The sequence below is a fragment of the Oncorhynchus gorbuscha genome, linkage group LG04, assembly GCF_021184085.1.
Source record: "Oncorhynchus gorbuscha isolate QuinsamMale2020 ecotype Even-year linkage group LG04, OgorEven_v1.0, whole genome shotgun sequence".
NCBI classification, from domain to species: Eukaryota; Metazoa; Chordata; class Actinopteri; order Salmoniformes; family Salmonidae; genus Oncorhynchus; species Oncorhynchus gorbuscha.
In genome coordinates this window covers 83,865,246-83,887,539 of record NC_060176.1, presented here as the reverse complement: position 1 = coordinate 83,887,539, position 22,294 = coordinate 83,865,246, and the positions used below count along the sequence as shown (strand labels likewise).

Sequence of the window (22,294 nt, the reverse complement as noted above, 5' to 3'; positions counted from 1 at the left end):
GGAGAGGGAGACAGGTTGGTGGGGATAGAAGAGTGTCGGGGAGAGGGAGACAGGTTGGTGGGGTAGAAGAGAGGCAGGGAGACGACAATATCACTGTTGGGAATGTGAATACGGTCAGCACAACAACAATATCACTGTTGGGAATGTGAATACGGTCAGCACAACAATATCACTGTTGGGAATAATTTTGCACGCCCAATTTTTCAGTTTTTGATTTGTTAAAAAAGTTTGAAATATCCAATAAATGTCGTTCCACTTCATGATTGTGTCCCACTTGTTGTTGATTCTTCACACAAAAAATACAGTTTTATATATTTATGTTTGAAGCCTGAAATGTGGCAAAAGGTCGCAAAGTTCAAGGGGGCCGAATACTTTCGCAAGGCACTGTACATGTTGATGAGAACTAGAACCCTCACAGTACTGTACAGTATGAGTGATTATACTAGACATGTTGATGAGAACTAGAACCCTCACAGTACTGTACAGTATGAGTGATTATACTAGACATGTTGATGAGAACTAGAACCCTCACAGTACTGTACAGTATGAGTGATTATACTAGACATGATGAGAACTAGAACCCTCACAGCACTGTACAGTATGAGTGATTATACTAGACATGATGAGAACTAGAACCCTCACAATAATGTACAGTATGAGTGATTATACTATACATGTTGATGAGAACTAGAACCAGCCCTGTCAATAATGTACAGTATGAGTGATTATACTATACATGTTGATGAGAACTAGAACCAGCCCTGTCTGGGGCATGCAGGCTAGCAGATCTGTGTTAATACCAGCCCTGTCTGGGGCATGCAGGCTAGTAGATCTGTGTTAATACCAGCCCTGTCTGGGGCATGCAGGCTAGCAGATCTGTGTTAATACCAGCCCTGTCTGGGGCATGCAGGCTAGTAGATCTGTGTTAATACCAGCCCTGTCTGGGGCATGCAGGCTAGCAGATCTGTGTTAATACCAGCCCTGTCTGGGGTATGCAGGCTAGCAGATCTGTGTTAATACCAGCCCTGTCTGGGGTATGCAGGCTAGCAGATCTGTGTTAATACCAGCCCTGTCTGGGGTATGCAGGCTAGCAGATCTGTGTTAATACCAGCCCTGTCTGGGGCATGCAGGCTAGTAGATCTGTGTTAATACCAGCCCTGTCTGGGGCATGCAGGCTAGCAGATCTGCCCTGTTAATACCAGCCCTGTCTGTCTGGGATCTGTGTTAATACCAGCCCTGTCAGATCTGTGTTAATACCAGCCCTGTCTGGGGTATGCAGGCTAGTAGATCTGTGTTAATACCAGCCCTGTCTGGGGTATGCAGGCTAGTAGATCTGTGTTAATACCAGCCCTGTCTGGGGCATGCAGGCTAGTAGATCTGTGTTAATACCAGCCCTGTCTGGGGTATGCAGGCTAGTAGATCTGTGTTAATACCAGCCCTGTCTGGGGTATGCAGGCTAGTAGATCTGTGTTAATACCAGCCCTGTCTGGGGTATGCAGGCCAGTAGATCTGTGTTAATACCAGCCCTGTCTGGGGTATGCAGGCTAGATCTGTGTTAATACCAGCCCTGTCTGGGGCATGCAGGCTAGATCTGTGTTAATACCAGCCCTGTCTGGGGTATGCAGGCTAGATCTGTGTTAATACCAGCCCTGTCTGGGGTATGCAGGCTAGATCTGTGTTAATTACCAGCCCTGTCTGGGGTATGCAGGCTAGATCTGTGTTAATACCAGCCCTGTCTGGGGTATGCAGGCTAGATCTGTGTTAATACCAGCCCTGTCTGGGGTATGCAGGCTAGATCTGTGTTAATACCAGCTCTGTCTGGGGTATGCAGGCTAGATCTGTGTTAATACCAGCCCTGTCTGGGGTATGCAGGCTAGATCTGTGTTAATACCAGCCCTGTCTGGGGCATGCAGGCTAGTAGATCTGTGTTAATACCAGCCCTGTCTGGGGCATGCAGGCCAGTAGATCTGTGTTAATACCAGCCCTGTCTGGGGCATGCAGGCTAGTAGATCTGTGTAAATACCAGCCCTGTCTGGGGCATGAAGGCTAGTAGATCTGTGTTAATACCAGCCCTGTCTGGGGTATGCAGGCTAGTAGAACTAAACAATGTTGTGGGACAGCTTCATAGCTGCTCATCATACTCTGTCAATGCAAGTTACCGGTCCATGACCACAAGGAAGAGAGAGGAGAGACCCTGACAGAGGAGCTTTGAGGAATGTCACAGCAGACATCTCCTGGCCCCAGGCCGGGACAGACAAAGGCCCCGTGGAGTCCTGCCTGGCGATGAGAGGGGATGTGACACTACGGGGATCCTTCATCTCACCAACAGCTCTGAAGAGCCCTCCAACACACTTCCTGTTAGGGCTGGAACCAATCACGGGTAACCATAGTAACACCCCCACATTCCAGAAAGCTGATTTAGGGCTTCCCTCACGACCTCAGCCTTCTGCTCACAGAAAACATGCAGAAATATTACTGAGAGACCACTAGAACTGAGGCTTCCACACATTTTCTTTTTGCAGTGACACATCAGGACATTGACTACAGCTACCTGGATACGAGGTGTTCTCCACAGCTACCTGGATACGAGGTGTTCTCTACAGTAACTATAGCTACCTGGATACGAGGTGTTCTCCACAGCTACCTGGATACGAGGTGTTCTCCACAGTAACCATAGCTACCTGGATACGAGGTGTTCTCCACAGTAACTATAGCTACCTGGATACGAGGTGTTCTCCACAGTAACTATAGCTACCTGGATACGAGGTGTTCTCCACAGTAACTATAGCTACCTGGATACGAGGTGTTCTCCACAGTAACTATAGCTACCTGGATACGAGGTGTTCTCCACAGTAACTATAGCTACCTGGATACGAGGTGTTCTCCACAGTAACCATAGCTACCTGGATACGAGGTGTTCTCCACAGTAACTATAGCTATGAGGTGTTCTCCACAGTAACCATAGCTACCTGGATACGAGGTGTTCTCCACAGTAACTATAGCTACCTGGATACGAGGTGTTCTCCACAGTAACTATAGCTATGAGGTGTTCTCCACAGTAACCATAGCTACCTGGATACGAGGTGTTCTCCACAGTAACTATAGCTACCTGGATACGAGGTGTTCTCCACAGTAACTATAGCTATGAGGTGTTCTCCACAGTAACCATAGCTACCTGGATACGAGGTGTTCTCCACAGTAACCATAGCTACCTGGATACGAGGTGTTCTCCACAGTAACCATAGCTACCTGGATACGAGGTGTTCTCCACAGTAACCATAGCTACCTGGATACGAGGTGTTCTCCACAGTAACCATAGCTACCTGGATACGAGGTGTTCTCTACAGTAACTATAGCTACGAGGTGTTCTCCACAGTAACTATAGCTACCTGGATACGAGGTGTTCTCCACAGTAACTATAGCTACCTGGATACGAGGTGTTCTCCACAGTAACTATAGCTACCTGGATACGAGGTGTTCTCCACAGTAACTATAGCTACCTGGATACGAGGTGTTCTCCACAGTAACTATAGCTACCTGGATACGAGGTGTTCTCCACAGTAACTATAGCTACCTGGATACGAGGTGTTCTCTCCACAGTAACTATAGCTACCTGGATACGAGGTGTTCTCCACAGTAACTATAGTTACCTGGATACGAGGTGTTCTCTACAGTAACCATAGCTACCTGGATACGAGGTGTTCTCCACAGTAACCATAGCTACCTGGATACGAGGTGTTCTCCACAGTAACCATAGCTACCTGGATACGAGGTGTTCTCCACAGTAACCATAGCTACCTGGATACGAGGGATTCTCTACAGTAACCATAGCTACCTGGATACGAGGTGTTCTCCACGGTAACCATAGCTACCTGGATACGAGGTGTTCTCCACGGTAACCATAGCTACCTGGATACGAGGTGTTCTCCACGGTAACCATAGCTACCTGGATACGAGGTGTTCTCCACGGTAACCATAGCTACCTGGATACGAGGTGTTCTCCACAGTAACCATAGCTACCTGGATACGAGGTGTTCTCCACAGTAACTATAGCTACCTGGATACGAGGTGTTCTCCACAGTAACTATAGCTACCTGGATACGAGGTGTTCTCCACAGTAACCATAGCTACCTGGATACGAGGTGTTCTCCACAGTAACTATAGCTACCTGGATATGAGGTGTTCTCCACAGTAACCATAGCTACCTGGATACGAGGTGTTCTCGCAGTAGGAGAAGGCAAAGAGACATCTCAGTGACTTGGGCTCCAGACAGTGGTGGACAATCCCCTGGAAGATCTAACAAGACAAAGTACGTTTCCAATCAATCAATCAAATCAACCAACCAACAACATATAATAAATTTGTGGTGATTTGTGGTGAAGTCAGGAGCTGCACCTTTTTGGCATCTTCCTCTTTAGAGAAGGACAGAGAGAACTGAAACACCCGTAGGTCTTTACAGTGGATGATCATCTTCGATGGATACTTGTTCTTCACCAGGCTTCCTGTTATCAGCTTCCTCTTGTCTTCAGAACCTGAAGTCGCAAAAATCATCAAGACACCAGTGATATTCTTTCAAAAAGGCAACAACACCCCCCCCCCCCCCTCTACCAATCTATTCATTCCAAGACTTTAAAATGACTAGTCAACACTGAATTACAAAATGAATGAAGACTGGAAGAAAACTATGAAATATTCAAAACTACATGAAACAAAACAATGTAGAACAATATTTCAGTGAGCTTCACCTCCATAGATGTTATCCACACACGAAAGAGGGATGTCATTTTCTCCGTAGAGTTTATTTTTGAAGAGCTGGCCCTACGTAAGGAAGAACATTATTAGAATATATACATTATTAGAATATATATATATATATATATATATAACTATAGCTACCTGGATATGTTCTCCACAGTAACTATAGCTACCTGGATATATGTTCTATATCCATTCAGACACTTCCAAGGATAAACAGCAAGTCTGAGCTCTAATCAAAACCAACACTACTCATGAGTCACGTACTCAGTTCCTCAAATGGCTTCTGTAATAAGGAAAGTGTGTCTACTTTCTCTCATCGGAGTAGTTCCTCATCACCATCTGAGTGTGTATTTTATAATTTTTATTATAGATCCTGGATTACCTGCTGACAAGGAAGCAGCTACTCTTCCTGGCTACCTGGCGTCCAGAAAAATGTATTTAAAACATTACAATATATTCACGACTGTGTGACCTCAGGCCACTACTCCACCACTACCACATATATACAGCACAAAAATCCACGTGTGTGTATAGTGCATATCGTGTGTGTGTGTGTGTGTATATAGTGCGTGTGTGCGTGTGTGTGTGCCACAGTAACTATAGCTATGGAGTGCGTGAGCGTGTTCTCCACAGTAACCATAGCTGCGTGTGTATAGTGTTCTCCACAGTAACTATAGCTACCTGGATACGTGGTGTTCTGCACAGTAACCATAGCTACCTGGATACGAGGTGTTCTCCACAGTAACCATAGCTACCTGGTACGAGGTGTTCTGTGCGTAACTATAGTACCTGGATACGTGTGTGGTGTTCTGCACAGTAACTAGTGCTGGATGAGGTGTTCTCCACAGTAACGTATAGCTACCTGGATACGTGTGTTCTCCACAGTAACTATAGCTACCTGGATACGAGGTGTTCTCCACAGTAACTATAGCTACCTGTGTGGTGTTCTCCACAGTAACCATAGCTACCTGGATACGAGGTGTTCTCCACGTAACGTATAGCTACCTGCGCGTGCGTATAGTGTTCTCCACAGTAACCATAGCTACCTGGATGTGTGTTCTCCACAGTAACCATAGCTACCTGGATATAGGTGTTCTCCACAGTAACCATAGCTACCTGGATACGTGTTCTCCACAGTAACCATAGCTACCTGTGTGTGTTCTCCACAGTAACGTAGCTACCTGTGTGTTCTCCACAGTAACTATGCTACCTGTGTGTGTGTCCATAGTAACTATAGCTACCTGGATACGTGTTCTCCACAGTAACTATAGCTACCTGGATGCGTGGTGTTCTGTGTAACTATAGCTACCTGGATGTGTGTGTTCTCCACAGTAACGTGTAGCTACCTGGATACGCGTGTTCTCCACAGTAACTATAGCTACCTGGATAGTGCGTGTTCTCCACAGTAACTATAGCTACCTGGATGTCTGGTGTTCTCCACAGTAACTATAGCTACCTGTGCGTAGGTGTTCTCCACAGTAACTATAGCTACCTGGATACGAGGTGTTCTCCACAGTAACTATAGCTACCTGGATACGTGCGTTCTCCACAGTAACTATAGCTACCTGGATGCGTGCTCCACAGTAACCATAGTGCGTGCGTATAGTGCGTGCGTACGAGTGTTCTCCACAGTAACCATAGCTACCTGGATACCAGGTGTTCTCCACAGTAACCATAGCTACCTGGATACGAGGTGTTCTCCACAGTAACCATAGCTACCTGGATACGAGGTGCGTCCACAGTAACCATAGCTACCTGGATACGAGGTGTTCTCCACAGTAACCATAGCTACCTGGATACGAGGTGTTCTCCACGTAACCATAGCTACCTGGATACGAGGTGTTCTCCACGTAACCATAGCTACCTGGATACGTGTTCTCCACGTAACCATAGCTACCTGGATGCGTGTTCTCCACGGTAACCATAGCTACCTGGATACGTGTTCTCCACGTAACCATAGCTGGATACGTGGTGTTCTCCACAGTAACCATAGCTACCTGGATACGAGGTGTTCTCCACAGTAACTATAGCTACCTGGATACGAGGTGTTCTCCACAGTAACCATAGCTACCTGGATACGAGGTGTTCTCCACAGTAACTATAGCTACCTGGATACGAGGTGTTCTGCCACAGTAACCATGCTACCTGGATACCTGTTCTGCGGTGAGGTGTTCTCCACAGTAACTATAGCTACCTGATACGAGGTGTTCTCCACAGTAACTATAGCTACCTGCGTGCAAAGAGACATCTCAGTGACTTGGGCTCCAGACAGTGGTGGACAATCCCCTGGAAGATCTAACAAGACAAAGTGCGTTTCCAATCAATCAATCAAATCAACCAACCAACAACATATAATAAATTTGTGGTGATTTGTGGTGAAGTCAGGAGCTGCACCTTTTTGGCATCTTCCTCTTTAGAGAAGGACAGAGAGAACTGAAACACCCGTGGTCTTTACAGTGGATGATCATCTTGATGGATACTTGTTCTTCACCAGGCTTCCTGTTATCAGTGCGTTCCTCTTGTCTTCAGAACCTGAAGTCGTGTGTGTCATCAAGACACCAGTGATATTCTTTCAAAAGTGCAACACCCCCCCCTCTACCAATCTATTCATTCCAAGACTTTAAAATGACTAGTCAACACTGAATTACAAAATGAATGAAGACTGGAAGAAAACTATGTGTGTATTCAAAACTACATGAAACAAAACAATGTAGAACAATATTTGTGAGCTTCAGTCCATGATGTTATCCACACGTATAGAGCGGATGTCATTTTCGTATAGTTTATGTGTGTGTGTGGTATTTTTGAAGAGCTGGCCCTAGTGAACATTATTAGAATATATACATTATTAGAATATATATATATATATATATATATCCATTCAGACACTTCCAAGGATAAACAGCAAGTCTGAGCTCTAATCAAAACCAACACTACTCATGAGTCACGTACTCAGTTCCTCAAATGGCTTCTGTAATAAGGAAAGTGTGTCTACTTTCTCTCATCGGAGTAGTTCCTCATCACCATCTGAGTGTGTATTTTATAATTTTTATTATAGATCCGTATTACCTGCTGACAAGGAAGCAGCTACTCTTCCTGGGCGTCCAGAAAAATGTATTTAAAACATTACAATATATTCACGACTGTGTGACCTCAGGCCACTACTCCACCACTACCACATATATACAGCACAAAAATCCACGTGTGTGTATAGTGCATATCGTGTGTGTGTGTGTGTGTATATAGTGCGTGCGTGCGTATAGTGCGTGCGTGCGTATAGTGCGTGCGTATAGTGCGTGTGTGCGTGTAGTGCGTGCGTGCGTATAGTGCGTGCGTGCGTAGTGTGTGTGTGCGTATAGTGCGTGTGTGTGTGTATATAGTGCGTGTGTGCGTGTGTGCGTGTGTGTGTGTGTGTATATAGTGCGTGTGTGCGTGTGTGTGCGTGTGTATAGTGCGTGAGCGTGTGTATAGTGCGTGAGCGTGTGTATAGTGCGTGAGCGTGTGTATAGTGCGCGTGCGCGTGTGTGTGCGTGCGTATAGTGCGTGCGTGTGTATAGTGTGTGCGTGCGTATAGTGCGTGAGCGTGTGTATAGTGCGCGCGTGTGTATGTGTGCGTGCGTATAGTGCGTGTGTGCGTGCGTATAGTGCGCGCGCGTGTGTGTGCGTGCGTATAGTGCGCGCGCGTGTGTGTGCGTGCGTATAGTGCGCGCGCGTGTGTGTGCGTGCGTATAGTGCGCGCGCGTGTGTGTGCGTGCGTATAGTGCGCGCGTGTGTGCGTGCGTGCGTATAGTGCGTGCGTGCGTGTGTGTGCGTGCGTATAGTGCGTGCGTGTGTGCGTGCGTATAGTGCGTGTGTGTGTGCGTGCGTATAGTGCGTGCGTGCGTATAGTGCGTGTGTGTGTGCGTGCGTATAGTGCGTGCGTGCGTATAGTGCGTGCGTATAGTGCGTGCGTGCGTATAGTGCGTGCGTATAGTGCGTGCGTGCGTATAGTGCGTGCGTATAGTGCGTGCGTGCGTGCGTATAGTGCGTGCGTATAGTGCGTGCGTATAGTGCGTGCGTATAGTGCGTGCGTATAGTGCGTGCGTATAGTGCGTGCGTATAGTGCGTGCGTGCGTACAGTGCGTGCGTGCGTATAGTGCGTGCGCGTATAGTGCGTGTGTGTGCGTGTGCGTATAGTGCGTGTGTGTGCGTGTGCGTATAGTGCGTGTGTGCGTATAGTGCGTGTGTGCGTGTGTGCGTATAGTGCGTGTGTGTGTGCGTGCGTATAGTGCGTGTGTGCGTGCGTATAGTGCGTGTGTGCGTGCGTATAGTGCGTGCGTGCGTGCGTATAGTGCGTGCGTGCGTGCGTATAGTGCGTGCGTGCGTGCGTATAGTGCGTGCGTGCGTATAGTGCGTGCGTGCGTATAGTGCGTGCGTGCGTATAGTGCGTGCGTGCGTATAGTGCGTGCGTGCGTATAGTGCGTGCGTGCGTATAGTGCGTGCGTGCGTATAGTGCGTGCGTGCGTATAGTGCGTGCGTGCGTATAGTGCGTGCGTGCGTATAGTGCGTGCGTATAGTGCGTGCGTGCGTATAGTGCGTGCGTGCGTATAGTGCGTGCGTGCGTATAGTGCGTGCGTGCGTATAGTGCGTGCGTGCGTATAGTGCGTGCGTGCGTATAGTGCGTGCGTGCGTATAGTGCGTGCGTGCGTATCGTGCGTGCGTATCGTGCGTGCGTGCGTGCGTATAGTGCGTGCGTGCGTGCGTATAGTGCGTGCGTGCGTGCGTATAGTGCGTGCGTGCGTGCGTATCGTGCGTGCGTGCGTAGCGTGCGTGCGTATAGTGCGTGCGTGCGTATAGTGCGTGCGTGCGTAGCGTGCGTGCGTATAGTGCGTGCGTGCGTATAGTGCGTGCGTATCGTGCGTGCGTATCGTGCGTGCGTGCGTATCGTGCGTGCGTGCGTATCGTGCGTGCGTGCGTATCGTGCGTGCGTGCGTATCGTGCGTGCGTGCGTATCGTGCGTGCGTGCGTATCGTGCGTGCGTGCGTATCGTGCGTGCGTGCGTATCGTGCGTGCGTGCGTATCGTGCGTGCGTATCGTGCGTATCGTGCGTGCGTGCGTATCGTGCGTGCGTGCGTATCGTGCGTGCGTATCGTGCGTGCGTGTGGTGCGTGCGTAGCGTGCGTGTGTGCGTATCGCGTGCGTGTGTGTGTATCGTGCGTGTGTGTGTATCGTGTGTGTGTGCGTGTGTGTGTAGCGTGTGTATCGTGCGTGTGTATCGTGCGTGTGTATCGTGCGTGTGTATCGTGCGTGTGTATCGTGCGTGTGTATCGTGCGTGTGTATCGTGCGTGTGTGTGTGCGCGTGTGTGTGCGTATAGCGCGTGTGTGTGCGTATAGCGCGTGTGTGTGCGTATAGCGCGTGTGTGTGCGTATAGCGCGTGTGTGTGTGTATAGCGCGTGTGTGTGTGTGTATAGCGCGTGTGTGTGTGTGTATAGTGCGTGTGTGTGTGTGTGTATAGCGCGTGTGTGTGTGTGTATAGTGCGTGTGTGTGTGTGTATAGTGCGTGTGTGTGTGTGTGTGTGTATAGTGCGTGTGTGTGTGTGTGTGTATAGTGCGTGTGTGTGTGTATAGTGCGTGTGTGTGTGTATAGTGCGTGTGTGTGTGTGTGTGTATAGTGCGTGTGTGTGTGTGTGTATAGTGCGTGTGTGTGTGTGTGTGTGTATAGTGCGTGTGTGTGTGTGTGTGTGTGTGTGTATAGCGCGTGTGTGTGTTGCTTCACAGTTCCCGTTGTTCCATTAGTTCATTTCTTTTCTTTAAATATAATTTCTCTGCTTGCATCAGTTACTTGATGTTTCTAGTTCAGAGGAACTGCCCCCAGGAAAGAGAAGAACCATTCGTCTAGATCTCCGAGGTCTGAGACATCCTCTCCCTGAACTGGTCTTTATAGAACCGTGGAGAAGCTGACAAGTTCAGCAACACCCATTGATACAAGAGGTAGAGAAGCTGACAGCAAGTTCAGCAACACCCATTGATACAAGAGGCAGAGAAGCTGACAGCAAGTTCAGCAACACCCATTGATACAAGAGGCAGAGAAGCTGACAGCAAGTTCAGCAACACCCATTGATACAAGAGGCAGAGAAGCTGACAGCAAGTTCAGCAACACCCATTGATACAAGAGGCAGAGAAGCTGACAGCAAGTTCAGCAACACCCATTGATACAAGAGGCAGAGAAGCTGACAAGTTCAGCAACACCCATTGATACAAGAGGTAGAGAAGCTCACAGCAAGTTCAGCAACACCCATTGATACAAGAGGTAGAGAAGCTGACAGCAAGTTCAGCAACACCCATTGATACAAGAGGCAGAGAAGCTCACAGCAAGTTCAGCAACACCCATTGATACAAGAGGCAGAGAAGCTCACAGCAAGTTCAGCAACACCCATTGATACAAGAGGCAGAGAAGCTCACAGCAAGTTCAGCAACACCCATTGATACAAGAGGCAGAGAAGCTCACAGCAAGTTCAGCAACACCCATTGATACAAGAGGCAGAGAAGCTCACAGCAAGTTCAGCAACACCCATTGATACAAGAGGTAGAGAAGCTGACAGCAAGTTCAGCAACACCCATTGATACAAGAGGTAGAGAAGCTGACAGCAAGTTCAGCAACACCCATTGATACAAGAGGCAGAGAAGCTGACAGCAAGTTCAGCAACACCCATTGATACAAGAGGTAGAGAAGCTGACAGCAAGTTCAGCAACACCCATTGATACAAGAGGTAGAGAAGCTGACAGCAAGTTCAGCAACACCCATTGATACAAGAGGCAGAGAAGCTGACAGCAAGTTCAGCAACACCCATTGATACAAGAGGCAGAGAAGCCTCTTTAAAAAAATATATACTATTGAGACGCACCAACTCGGTCCATGACGAAGTGACCTATCAAAATGGTCCATTTTTCAACGTGACGGCGGTACTCACCATCTCCTCAGTGGGCACCTCGTCACTGACAAAGGACACTCTGAAGTTGGTGCAGAGCAGCGCCCCGAAGACGCCTCGCTGTGACAGGTCATCCTGAGTGTATTTCAACACTGTGCTGGCACTACAGAACACTACCTCACCTGTAGATGGGACAGAGACAGACGACAGGACAGGACAGGAGACACAGACACACGACAGGAGACACGACAGGAGACAGACGACAGAGACACAGACACGACAGGACAGGAGACACAGACACGACAGGAGACAGACGACAGAGACACAGGACAGGAGACACGACAGGAGACAGGAGACAGAGACACAGACACGACAGGACAGGAGACACGACAGGAGACAGACGACAGAGACACAGACACGACAGGAGACACGACAGACGACAGAGACACAGAGAGACAGACGACAGAGACACAGGACAGGAGACACGACAGGAGACAGGAGACAGACGACAGAGACACAGACACGACAGGAGACACGACAGGAGACAGACGACAGAGACACAGACACGACAGGAGACACGACAGGAGACAGACGACAGAGACACAGACACGACAGGAGACACGACAGGAGACAGACGACAGAGACACAGACACGACAGGAGACACGACAGGAGACAGACGACAGAGACACAGACACGACAGGAGACACGACAGGAGACAGACGACAGAGACACAGACACGACAGGAGACACGACAGGAGACACGACAGGAGACACGACAGGAGACACGACAGGAGACACGACAGGAGACACAGACACGACAGGAGACACGACAGGAGACACGACAGGAGACAGACGACAGAGACACAGACACGACAGGAGACACGACAGGAGACAGACACGACAGGAGACACGACGACAGAGACACAGACACGACAGGAGACACGACAGGAGACACACGACAGGAGACACGACAGGAGACACACGACAGGAGACACGACAGGAGACACGACAGGAGACACGACAGGAGACACGACAGGAGACACGACAGGAGACAGACGACAGAGACACAGACACGACAGGAGACAGACGACAGGAGACAGACACGACAGGAGACAGACGACAGAGACACAGACACGACAGGAGACAGACGACAGGAGACAGACGACAGGAGACACAGACACGACAGGAGACAGACACGACAGGAGACAGACGACAGAGACACAGACACGACAGGAGACAGACGACAGAGACACAGACACGACAGGAGACAGACGACAGAGACACAGACACGACAGGAGACAGACGACAGAGACACAGACACGACAGGAGACAGACGACAGACACAGACAGAGACACAGACACAGACACAGACACAGACACAGACACAGACACAGACACAGACACAGACACAGACACAGACACAGACACAGACACAGACGACAGGAGACAGACGACAGGAGACACAGACACAGACACGACAGGAGACAGACGACAGAGACACAGACACGACACGACAGGAGACAGACGACAGGAGACAGACGACAGAGACACAGACACAGACACGACAGGAGACAGACGACAGAGACACAGACACAGACACGACAGGAGACAGACGACAGAGACACAGACACGACAGGACAGGAGACACAGACACAGACACGACAGGAGACAGACGACAGAGACACAGACACGACAGGAGACAGACGACAGAGACACAGACGACAGAGACACAGACACGACAGGAGACAGACGACAGAGACACAGACACGACAGGAGACACAGACACGACAGGAGACAGACGACAGAGACACAGACACACAGACACGACAGGAGACAGACGACAGAGACACAGACACACAGACACGACAGGAGACAGACGACAGGAGACAGACGACAGGAGACAGACGACAGAGACACAGACACAGACGACACAGACACAGACACGACAGGAGACACACGACAGGAGACACACGACAGGAGACACACGACAGGAGACACACAGACAGGAGAGACACACGACAGGAGACACACGACAGGAGACACACGACAGGAGACACACGACAGGAGACACACGACAGGAGACACACGACAGGAGACACACGACAGGAGACACACGACAGGAGACACACGACAGGAGACACACGACAGGAGACACACGACAGGAGACACACGACAGGAGACACACGACAGGAGACACACGACAGGAGACACACGACAGGAGACACACGACAGGAGACACACGACAGGAGACACAGACACACGACAGGAGACACACGACAGGAGACACAGGAGACAGGAGACACACAGAGACAGACGAGACACACGACAGGAGACACACGACAGGAGACACACGACAGGAGACACACGACAGGAGACACAGACACAGACAGGAGACACAGACACACGACAGGAGACACAGACACACGACAGGAGACACAGACACACGACAGGAGACACAGACACACGACAGGAGACAGACAACAGGAGTTTTTTGAGCAAATCAACTTGATGCCAAATGTTTCAATCATGAAGGAAACTCCAGGTTCTGGAGAGAGGAGGAACTTCTCCACCTGGTAACAAGTCTGGATGTTTCTCTTTTCTGGAGGGTTCCTTCTCTGACTTGATTTCCTGTGTGAAATGATGACAAAACATTCATATCACTTTACTACCGCAATGTTCAAATAGAAGAAAACAGTGTTGGACCACTAACCATCAGGTAGCCTAGTGGTTAGAGTGTTGGACTAGTAACCAGCAGGTAGCCTAGTGGTTAGAGTGTTGGACCAGTAACCAGCAGGTAGCCTAGTGGTTAGAGTGTTGGACTAGTAACCAGCAGGTAGCCTAGTGGTTAGAGTGTTGGACTAGTAACCAGCAGGTAGCCTAGTGGTTAGAGTGTTGGACTAGTAACCAGCAGGTAGCCTAGTGGTTAGAGTGTTGGACTAGTAACCAGCAGGTAGCCTAGTGGTTAGAGTGTTGGACTAGTAACCAGCAGGTAGCCTAGTGGTTAGAGTGTTGGTAGCCCAGTAGCCTAGTGGTTAGAGGCAGGTAGCCAGCAGGTAGCCTAGTGGTTAGAGGCAGGTAGCCTAGTGGTTAGAGGCAGGTAGCCTAGTGGTTAGAGGCGTTAGTGGACAAGTAACCATAGCCTAGGTAGCCTAGTGGTTAGAGTGTTGGACAGAACCAGGGTAGCCTAGTGGTTAGAGGCAGGTAGCCTAGTGGTTAGAGTGTTGGACCAGTAACCAGCAGGTAGCCTAGTGGTTAGAGGCAGGTAGCCTAGTGGTTAGAGGCAGGTAGCCTAGTGGTTAGAGGCAGGTAGCCTAGTGGTTAGAGGCAGGTAGCCTAGTGGTTAGAGCGTTGGGACAAGTAACCATCAGGTAGCCTAGTGGTTAGAGGCAGGTAGCCTAGTGGTTAGAGGCAGGTAGCCTAGTGGTTAGAGGCAGGTAGCCTAGTGGTTAGAGTGTTGGACCAGTAACCAGCAGGTAGCCTAGTGGTTAGAGTGTTGGGCCAGTAACCAGCAGGTAGCCTAGTGGTTAGAGTGTTAGGCCAGTAACCAGCAGGTAGCCTAGTGGTTAGAGGCAGGTAGCCTAGTGGTTAGAGGCAGGTAGCCTAGTGGTTAGAGGCAGGTAGCCTAGTGGTTAGAGGCAGGTAGCCTAGTGGTTAGAGGCAGGTAGCCTAGTGGTTAGAGTGTTGGACCAGTAACCAGCAGGTAGCCTAGTGGTTAGAGTGTTGGAATAGTAACCATCAGGTAGCCTAGTGGTTAGAGGCAGGTAGCCTAGTGGTTAGAGCGTTGGACCAGTAACCAGCAGGTAGCCTAGTGGTTAGAGTGTTGGGCCAGTAACCAGCAGGTAGCCTAGTGGTTAGAGGCAGTAAGCCTAGTGGTTAGAGGCAGGTAGCCTAGTGGTTAGAGGCAGGTAGCCTAGTGGTTAGAGGCAGGTAGCCTAGTGGTTAGAGGCAGGTAGCCTAGTGGTTAGAGGCAGGTAGCCTAGTGGTTAGAGGCAGGTAGCCTAGTGGTTAGAGGCAGGTAGCCTAGTGGTTAAGAGTGTTGGGCCAGTAACCATCAGGTAGCCTAGTGGTTAAGAGTGTTGGAATAGTAACCATCAGGTAGCCTAGTGGTTAGAGGCAGGTAGCCTAGTGGTTAGAGTGTTGGAATAGTAACCAGCAGGTAGCCTAGTGGTTAGTGTTGGGCCAGTAACCAGCAGGTAGCCTAGTGGTTAGAGTGTTGGACCAGTAACCAGCAGGTAGCCTAGTGGTTAGAGTGTTGGACCAGTAACCAGCAGGTAGCCTAGTGGTTAGAGTGTTGGACCAGTAACCAGCAGGTAGCCTAGTGGTTAGAGAGTTGGGTCAGTAACCAGCAGGTAGCCTAGTGGTTAGAGCGTTGGACGATTAACCAGCAGGTAGCCTAGTGGTTAGAGCGTTGGACGATTAACCAGCAGGTAGCCTAGTGGTTAGAGCGTTGGACGAGTAACCAGCAGGTAGCCTAGTGGTTAGAGCGTTGGGCCAGTAACCAGCAGGTAGCCTAGTGGTTAGAGCGTTGGGCCAGTAACCAGCAGGTAGCCTAGTGCTTAGAGCGTTGGACCAGTAACCAGCAGGTAGCCTAGTGGTTAGAGAGTTGGGTCAGTAACCAGCAGGTAACCTAGTGGTTAGAGCGTTGGACGATTAACCAGCAGGTAGCCTAGTGGTTAGAGCATTGGACCAGTAACCAGCAGGTAGCCTAGTGGTTAGAGCGTTGGACCAGTAACCAGCAGGTAGCCTAGTGGTTAGAGCGTTGGACGAGTAACCAGCAGGTAGCCTAGTGGTTAGAGCGTTGGACTATTAACCAGCATACAATCACTCATTCAAAAGGATGTCCTTTAAATATATACAATTAACCAGGAGAATGAGAAAGACTAAATGTTTGTTATTTTCTCTTGACAACAAACAGGGAAAGTCTGGTTTTGAAATGCCTTCTAGCTAGCTTCTGGTTCTGTAAAGCAGTGACCATAGATAAGGCTCACTGTAAAGCAGTGACCATAGATAAGGCTCACTGTAAAGCAGTGACCATAGATAAGGCTCACTGTAAAGCAGTGACCATAGATAAGGCTCACTGTAAAGCAGTGACCATAGATAAGGCTCATAAGGCTCACTGTAAAGCAGTGACCATAGATAAGGCTCACTGTAAAGCAGTGACCATAGATAAGGCTCACTGTAAAGCAGTGACCATAGATAAGGCTCACTGTAAAGCAGTGACCATAGATAAGGCTCACTGTAAAGCAGTGACCATAGATAAGGCTCACTGTAAAGCAGTGACCATAGATAAGGCTCACTGTAAAGCAGTGACCATAGATAAGGCTCACTGTAAAGCTGTCACCATAGATAAGGCTCACTGTAAAGCTGTCACCATAGATAAGGATCCTTTTAAAGCTATGGGCTACTGGTTTCCTCATACATCTGACACTTCTGGCCTCACAGAGGAAGTCAACTATTTCTGTATTAGTAACGGCAACCCTGCCATTTGTATCTAAAGTCACAGCTAGGCCTAGCTAATGTGAGAGTCAAATATAGCCCTATATTCAGTCAGCGATAACAAACAAGCCTACAACATACTGGCCCTTATTCAGCTTGGAGTCTGGCCTGAAAGTAGGCTACTCCTCGTTGTAGTAAAACAGAGTGCCATTAGTAATAGCCCTATATTCAGTTACATCCCTTTCATGTTAACATGTTTTTCTGACAACTTTCTTTCCACCAAATGTAGCGGAATAATGGTCTTGGGCTGTTGTTCAAGGTTTGGGCTAGGCACCAGTAAAAGGAAATCTCAACACTACAGCATACAATGACATTCTAGACGATTCTGCACTTCCAACTTTGTGGCAACAATTGTTTGGGGAAAGCCCTTTCCTGTTTCAGCATGACAATGCAGCCATGCAAAAAGCCATGTCCATAAAGAAATTATTTATCGAAATCGGTGTGGAAGAATTTGACTGGCCTGCACAGAGCCCTGACCTCACCCCCATTGAACACCTTTAGGATGAATTGGAATGCTGACTGTGAGCCAGGCCTAATCGCTCAACATCAGTGCCCGACCTCACTAATGCTCTTGTGGCTGAATGGAAGCAAGTCCCTGCAGCAATGTTCCAACATCTAGTGGAAAGCCTTCCCAGAAGAGTGGAGGCTGTTATAGCAGCAATGTTCCAACATCTAGTGGAAAGCCTTCCCAGAAGAGTGGAGGCTGTTATAGCAGCAATGTTCCAACATCTAGTGGAAAGCCTTCCCAGAAGAGTAGAGGCTGTTATAGCAGCAATGTTCCAACATCTAGTGGAAAGCCTTCCCAGAAGAGTGGAGGCTGTTATAGCAGCAATGTTCCAACATCTAGTGGAAAGCCTTCCCAGAAGAGTGGAGGCTGTTATAGCAGCAATGTTCCAACATCTAGTGGAAAGCCTTCCCAGAAGAGTGGAGGCTGTTATAGCAGCAATGTTCCAACATCTAGTGGAAAGCCTTCCCAGAAGAAGAGAGGAGGCTGTTATAGCAGCAATGTTCCAACATCTAGTGGAAAGCCTTCCCAGAATGAGTGGAGGCTGTTATAGCAGCAATGTTCCAACATCTATGTGAAAGCCTTCCCAGGAGTGGAGGCTGTTAGCAGCAATGTTCCAACATCTATAGTGGAAAGCCTTCCCAGAAGAGTGGAGGCTGTTATAGACTCCATTGCAGCAATGTTCCAACATCTAGTGGAAAGCCTTCCCAGAAGAGTGGAGGCTGTTATAGCAGCAATGTTCCTACATCTAGTGGAAAGCCTTCCCAGAAGAGTGGAGGCTGTTATAGCAGCAATGTTCCTACATCTAGTGGAAAGCCTTACTAGAAGAGAGGAGGCTGTTATAGCAGCAAAGGGGGACCAACTTCATAGTAATACTCATTTTGGAATGAGAGGTTGAGACGAGCCGGTGTCCACATACTTTTGGTCATGTGGTGTAATAAACATTGCCCAAAACACCAGTAAATACTATGTGAAAGCATTAGGAGTATTAGGCAATATTAGGGAACTGCAACACCAAGGCTATAGATGACTTGGAAGATAAACACTACAAACGTATACAGTTGATGACAACATTTTGTCTCATGTTATCAAGATGTGTGAGAGTGTAAATCAGCTCTTTGTCTGAACTTTGAACCTCCATCATGTTGCTGGCTGCTCTTCGTCATAATCAAAACGGTAGTTGGCGTAGCAGGCAGCCCAGTAGCCTAGTTCACACAGGAGGTGGCAGGTAGCCTAGTGGTTAGAGCATTGGGCCAGTAACCAGCAGGTAGCCTAGTGGTTAGAGTGTTGGGCCATTAACCAGCAGGTAGCCTAGTGGTTAGAGTGTTGGGCCAGTAACTAGCAGGTAGCCTAGTGGTTAGAGTGTTGGGCCATTAACCAGCAGGTAGCCTAGTGGTTAGAGTGTTGGGCCATTAACCAGCAGGTAGCCTAGTGGTTAGAGTGTTGGGCCAGTAACCAGCAGGTAGCCTAGTGGTTAGAGTGTTGGACCAGTAACCAGCAGGTAGCCTAGTGGTTAGAGTGTTGGACTAGTAACCAGCAGGTAGCCTAGTGGTTAGAGTGTTGGACTAGTAACCAGCAGGTAGCCTAGTGGTTAGAGTGTTGGACTAGTAACCGAAAGGTTGGTGGATTGAATCCCTGAGCTGACAAGGTAAAAATCTGTCGTTCTGCCCCTGAACAGGCAGTTAACCCACTGTTCCCAGGCCATCATTGAAAACACAAATTTGTTCTTAATTAACTGACTTGCCGAGTTAAATAAACATAAAATAAATAAAACAGAACACATTGGAGAGCTTGATAAGTGCAGCCACTACTCTCCAAACAGCAAAGAAATCAGGGATTTCTTATTAGGACATACTGTGTCACCGACGCTGTTCAAACATTCACTAAATCTTGTAGAGCCAATGCTTTAATCCTGTGCATGTCCACGTTTCTCCTGTTAGCATTACATTAAGAAGTCAGCTTCCTATAAGCTAGGATGTCATTCAGAGGACACACAAAACTCCGAACTTGCCTGCTCTGCTTACCACCTAAGTGAATTATGTAGCTGGGTTAATAAATGTTTGAGAGTCAAACTGCAGCCCATCAGCCATTACTGTGCCACACGAATATGGACTACTGGTCTGTCATGTGATGTTCATAAAACTACTACTTCCTGACTGTGGGATAACAGTATGTTACGGTTTCTATCATGGGATTTTGACTAATCATTCATTGCTGAATGACTGCTGTTCTGTAGCCTACACTGCGTTTCGTTCTTGAATATAATAGATATATCTTGCCCGTGTTAAAATGCCCTATAGAAAAACATGTTTGCTTCTGCACTTTCTGCTCCGGCTTCCCACGGAAGTTGTGCTGTTCCCATATGTCCACACTTCAGATACGATGTAGACAACAATGTGCTCAGTCGTCATTGAGTTATTATCCGGTATGGGAATCGCAATCTACAATGATTTCAGATGGTGTTTTACGGATAGAGAAATAGAAACATTATATTGCATGTTTACCATCTATATATTTTCTAGTTTGACTAACTATTCCATGCAGATCTGACAGATGAAATGTCACACAAACTCAATGTAAAATACATGTGTTTTTTTTTAAAGGCTGAGAAACAGGAGTTAACAATGAATCTTGAACTGCCTGTAAAAAGACTCGTCACACAAAAACAAACACTGTTACAGTTGCCAGGGTTTCTGCTGCACAAATATTACCGGGGGAAATAAAGCACGATATTTTATATTCATTCAAAACATGACGACAACACACTATTCTCCGGAGACTAACTGTGTTCCAGGACAAAACAGTCCTATCGGATGGTAATGCTTGTGTTTCTTCAACTATGTTTAGCGGGCTCCGAGCGGCTTTCCAGTACCCACAACCCCGCCCCAGTCATGTTAGTCAGATAGCAGGAATAATAACTAGTCCGTATTAAATAAAGACAGCCTTTTTATCTCGCTCTCCCTCTATGTCATCCACAACATGCATAATCGCGTACACGAATAAAGCACAAATTAATTTAATAATATATAACTTACCTCGGGCGTCACATAAGAAACAAACGAAGGTTTGGCAGACTTCCCACCAGCGCTCCCTAAACTACTCAACATTTCTAGAACTTGTAGTTGACAACTATCTATTTTCTCTGCCACCTGAACCCAGGTGGAAATCAGGGGCCAAAACAGAAGAATAACCTGCTTTAACAAAACCCGCCCATCGCACATCCGCATTGGCCTTGTGCCAAGGAGGCCAAAAATGATTCTCGTGATTCTATTGGATGTAAGGTCTGTCGGTCTTGTATTTATGCCACCTCCCATTCCCCGTTTGGGACGGGCCGATACTGACAGAGGCGAAGCGAGAGGATTTCATCCATCCACAAATCTGTCAGTTTAAGTGAGACAAACCATTTTAAAACATTTGTTTTTTTATATGGCGGTATATGAGAATGGTCAAATTGACTCAGGCTTACTTGATCACATATATACGTGTCGCAAAATGTTTGTTACAAATGTACTGAAATAAGTGGATGCGTTTCGCATTCAGGCAACTTTGAGAAAAACGACTTAGTTGTGCATGTTGGGCACACGCGTATCTGCCCTCCCATTGGCTAAGAATGGTCCCACCTGATCTCACTTGCCCTGAAATCATGGAGGACATGAATTCTGGTGTTAGAGCGGTCACTTGGGAATCTGGTCAATATCATAGGTCATCTTCGATGAACCATCCACTTGAATTTTTGCTGATCTGAATACAGTACATACGACACGCCTCATTGCTAGTGTGTCTAGTGGTCATAGCTTGGTTATAAACGCATAGCTTGGTTATAAACGCATAGTTATAAACGCATAGCTTGGTTATAAACGCATAGTTATAAACGCATAGTTATAAACGCATAGCTTGGTTATAAACGCATAGCTTGGTTATAAACGCATAGTTATAAACGCATAGCTTGGTTATAAACGCATAGCTTGGTTATTTACATTTACATTTAAGTCATTTAGCAGACGCTCTTATCCAGAGAGACTTCTTGGGCTGCTTGGTTACAAAAACGCATTGTTATAAACTAGCTTGGTTATAAACTAGTTATAAATGCATAGGCTAGTTATAAACTTTATAAACGGTTATAAACGCATAGCTTGGTTATAAAACTTCATCTTGGGGCTGATAAAACTTCATCTTGGGGCTGAATTTTATTTTTTTAAACAAAACAAAATTAACATTTTGTTTCTTTGATGTGGCAAGTGGTGCTCTGATTTCATGGTCTGTCAGCAGAGGAAGCAGGCTATGGAGATCGCATTGTGTGGTCTTCCTGTTTTGAAGGGACAAAAGAACTGTCCGTCTAACCTCACTCATCATATCCTGTTGGGACACGGGTCAGTAAACTGTCTTCTGCACAGAGGGAAATCTCTCTCTGGTTCCATGTTGTTTCATAAAGCCACTGGTGTTAGAGCGGTCACTTGAGAATCTGGTCAATATCATAGGTCATCTTCGATGAACCATCCACTTGAATTTTTGCTGATCTGAATACAGTACATACGACACGCCTCATTGCTAGTGTGTCTAGTGGTCATAGCTTGGTTATATACTCAATCTTGGGCTGCTTGGTTATAAACTTATAGCTTGGTTA

General features: G+C 47.7%; 1 protein-coding gene across 1 annotated transcript in view; it reads right to left on the bottom strand.

Annotated features, from left to right (window-relative positions):
* mtmr12 (myotubularin related protein 12) overlaps positions 1 to 20,887 on the bottom strand; it is a 39,536-nt gene extending 18,649 nt beyond the window's left edge. The window contains exons 1-6 of the mRNA XM_046348230.1: positions 20,706 to 20,887; positions 14,240 to 14,297; positions 11,711 to 11,850; positions 4,746 to 4,818; positions 4,396 to 4,532; positions 4,206 to 4,296 (exon numbers count right to left, since the gene is read on the bottom strand). Of these exons, the coding sequence (XP_046204186.1) occupies positions 4,206 to 4,296; positions 4,396 to 4,532; positions 4,746 to 4,818; positions 11,711 to 11,850; positions 14,240 to 14,297; positions 20,706 to 20,777 (571 nt within the window). The 5' untranslated portion in view covers positions 20,778 to 20,887. The remainder of the gene's footprint in view (positions 1 to 4,205; positions 4,297 to 4,395; positions 4,533 to 4,745; positions 4,819 to 11,710; positions 11,851 to 14,239; positions 14,298 to 20,705) is intronic.
* Between the last annotated feature and the right edge of the window lie 1,407 nt (positions 20,888 to 22,294).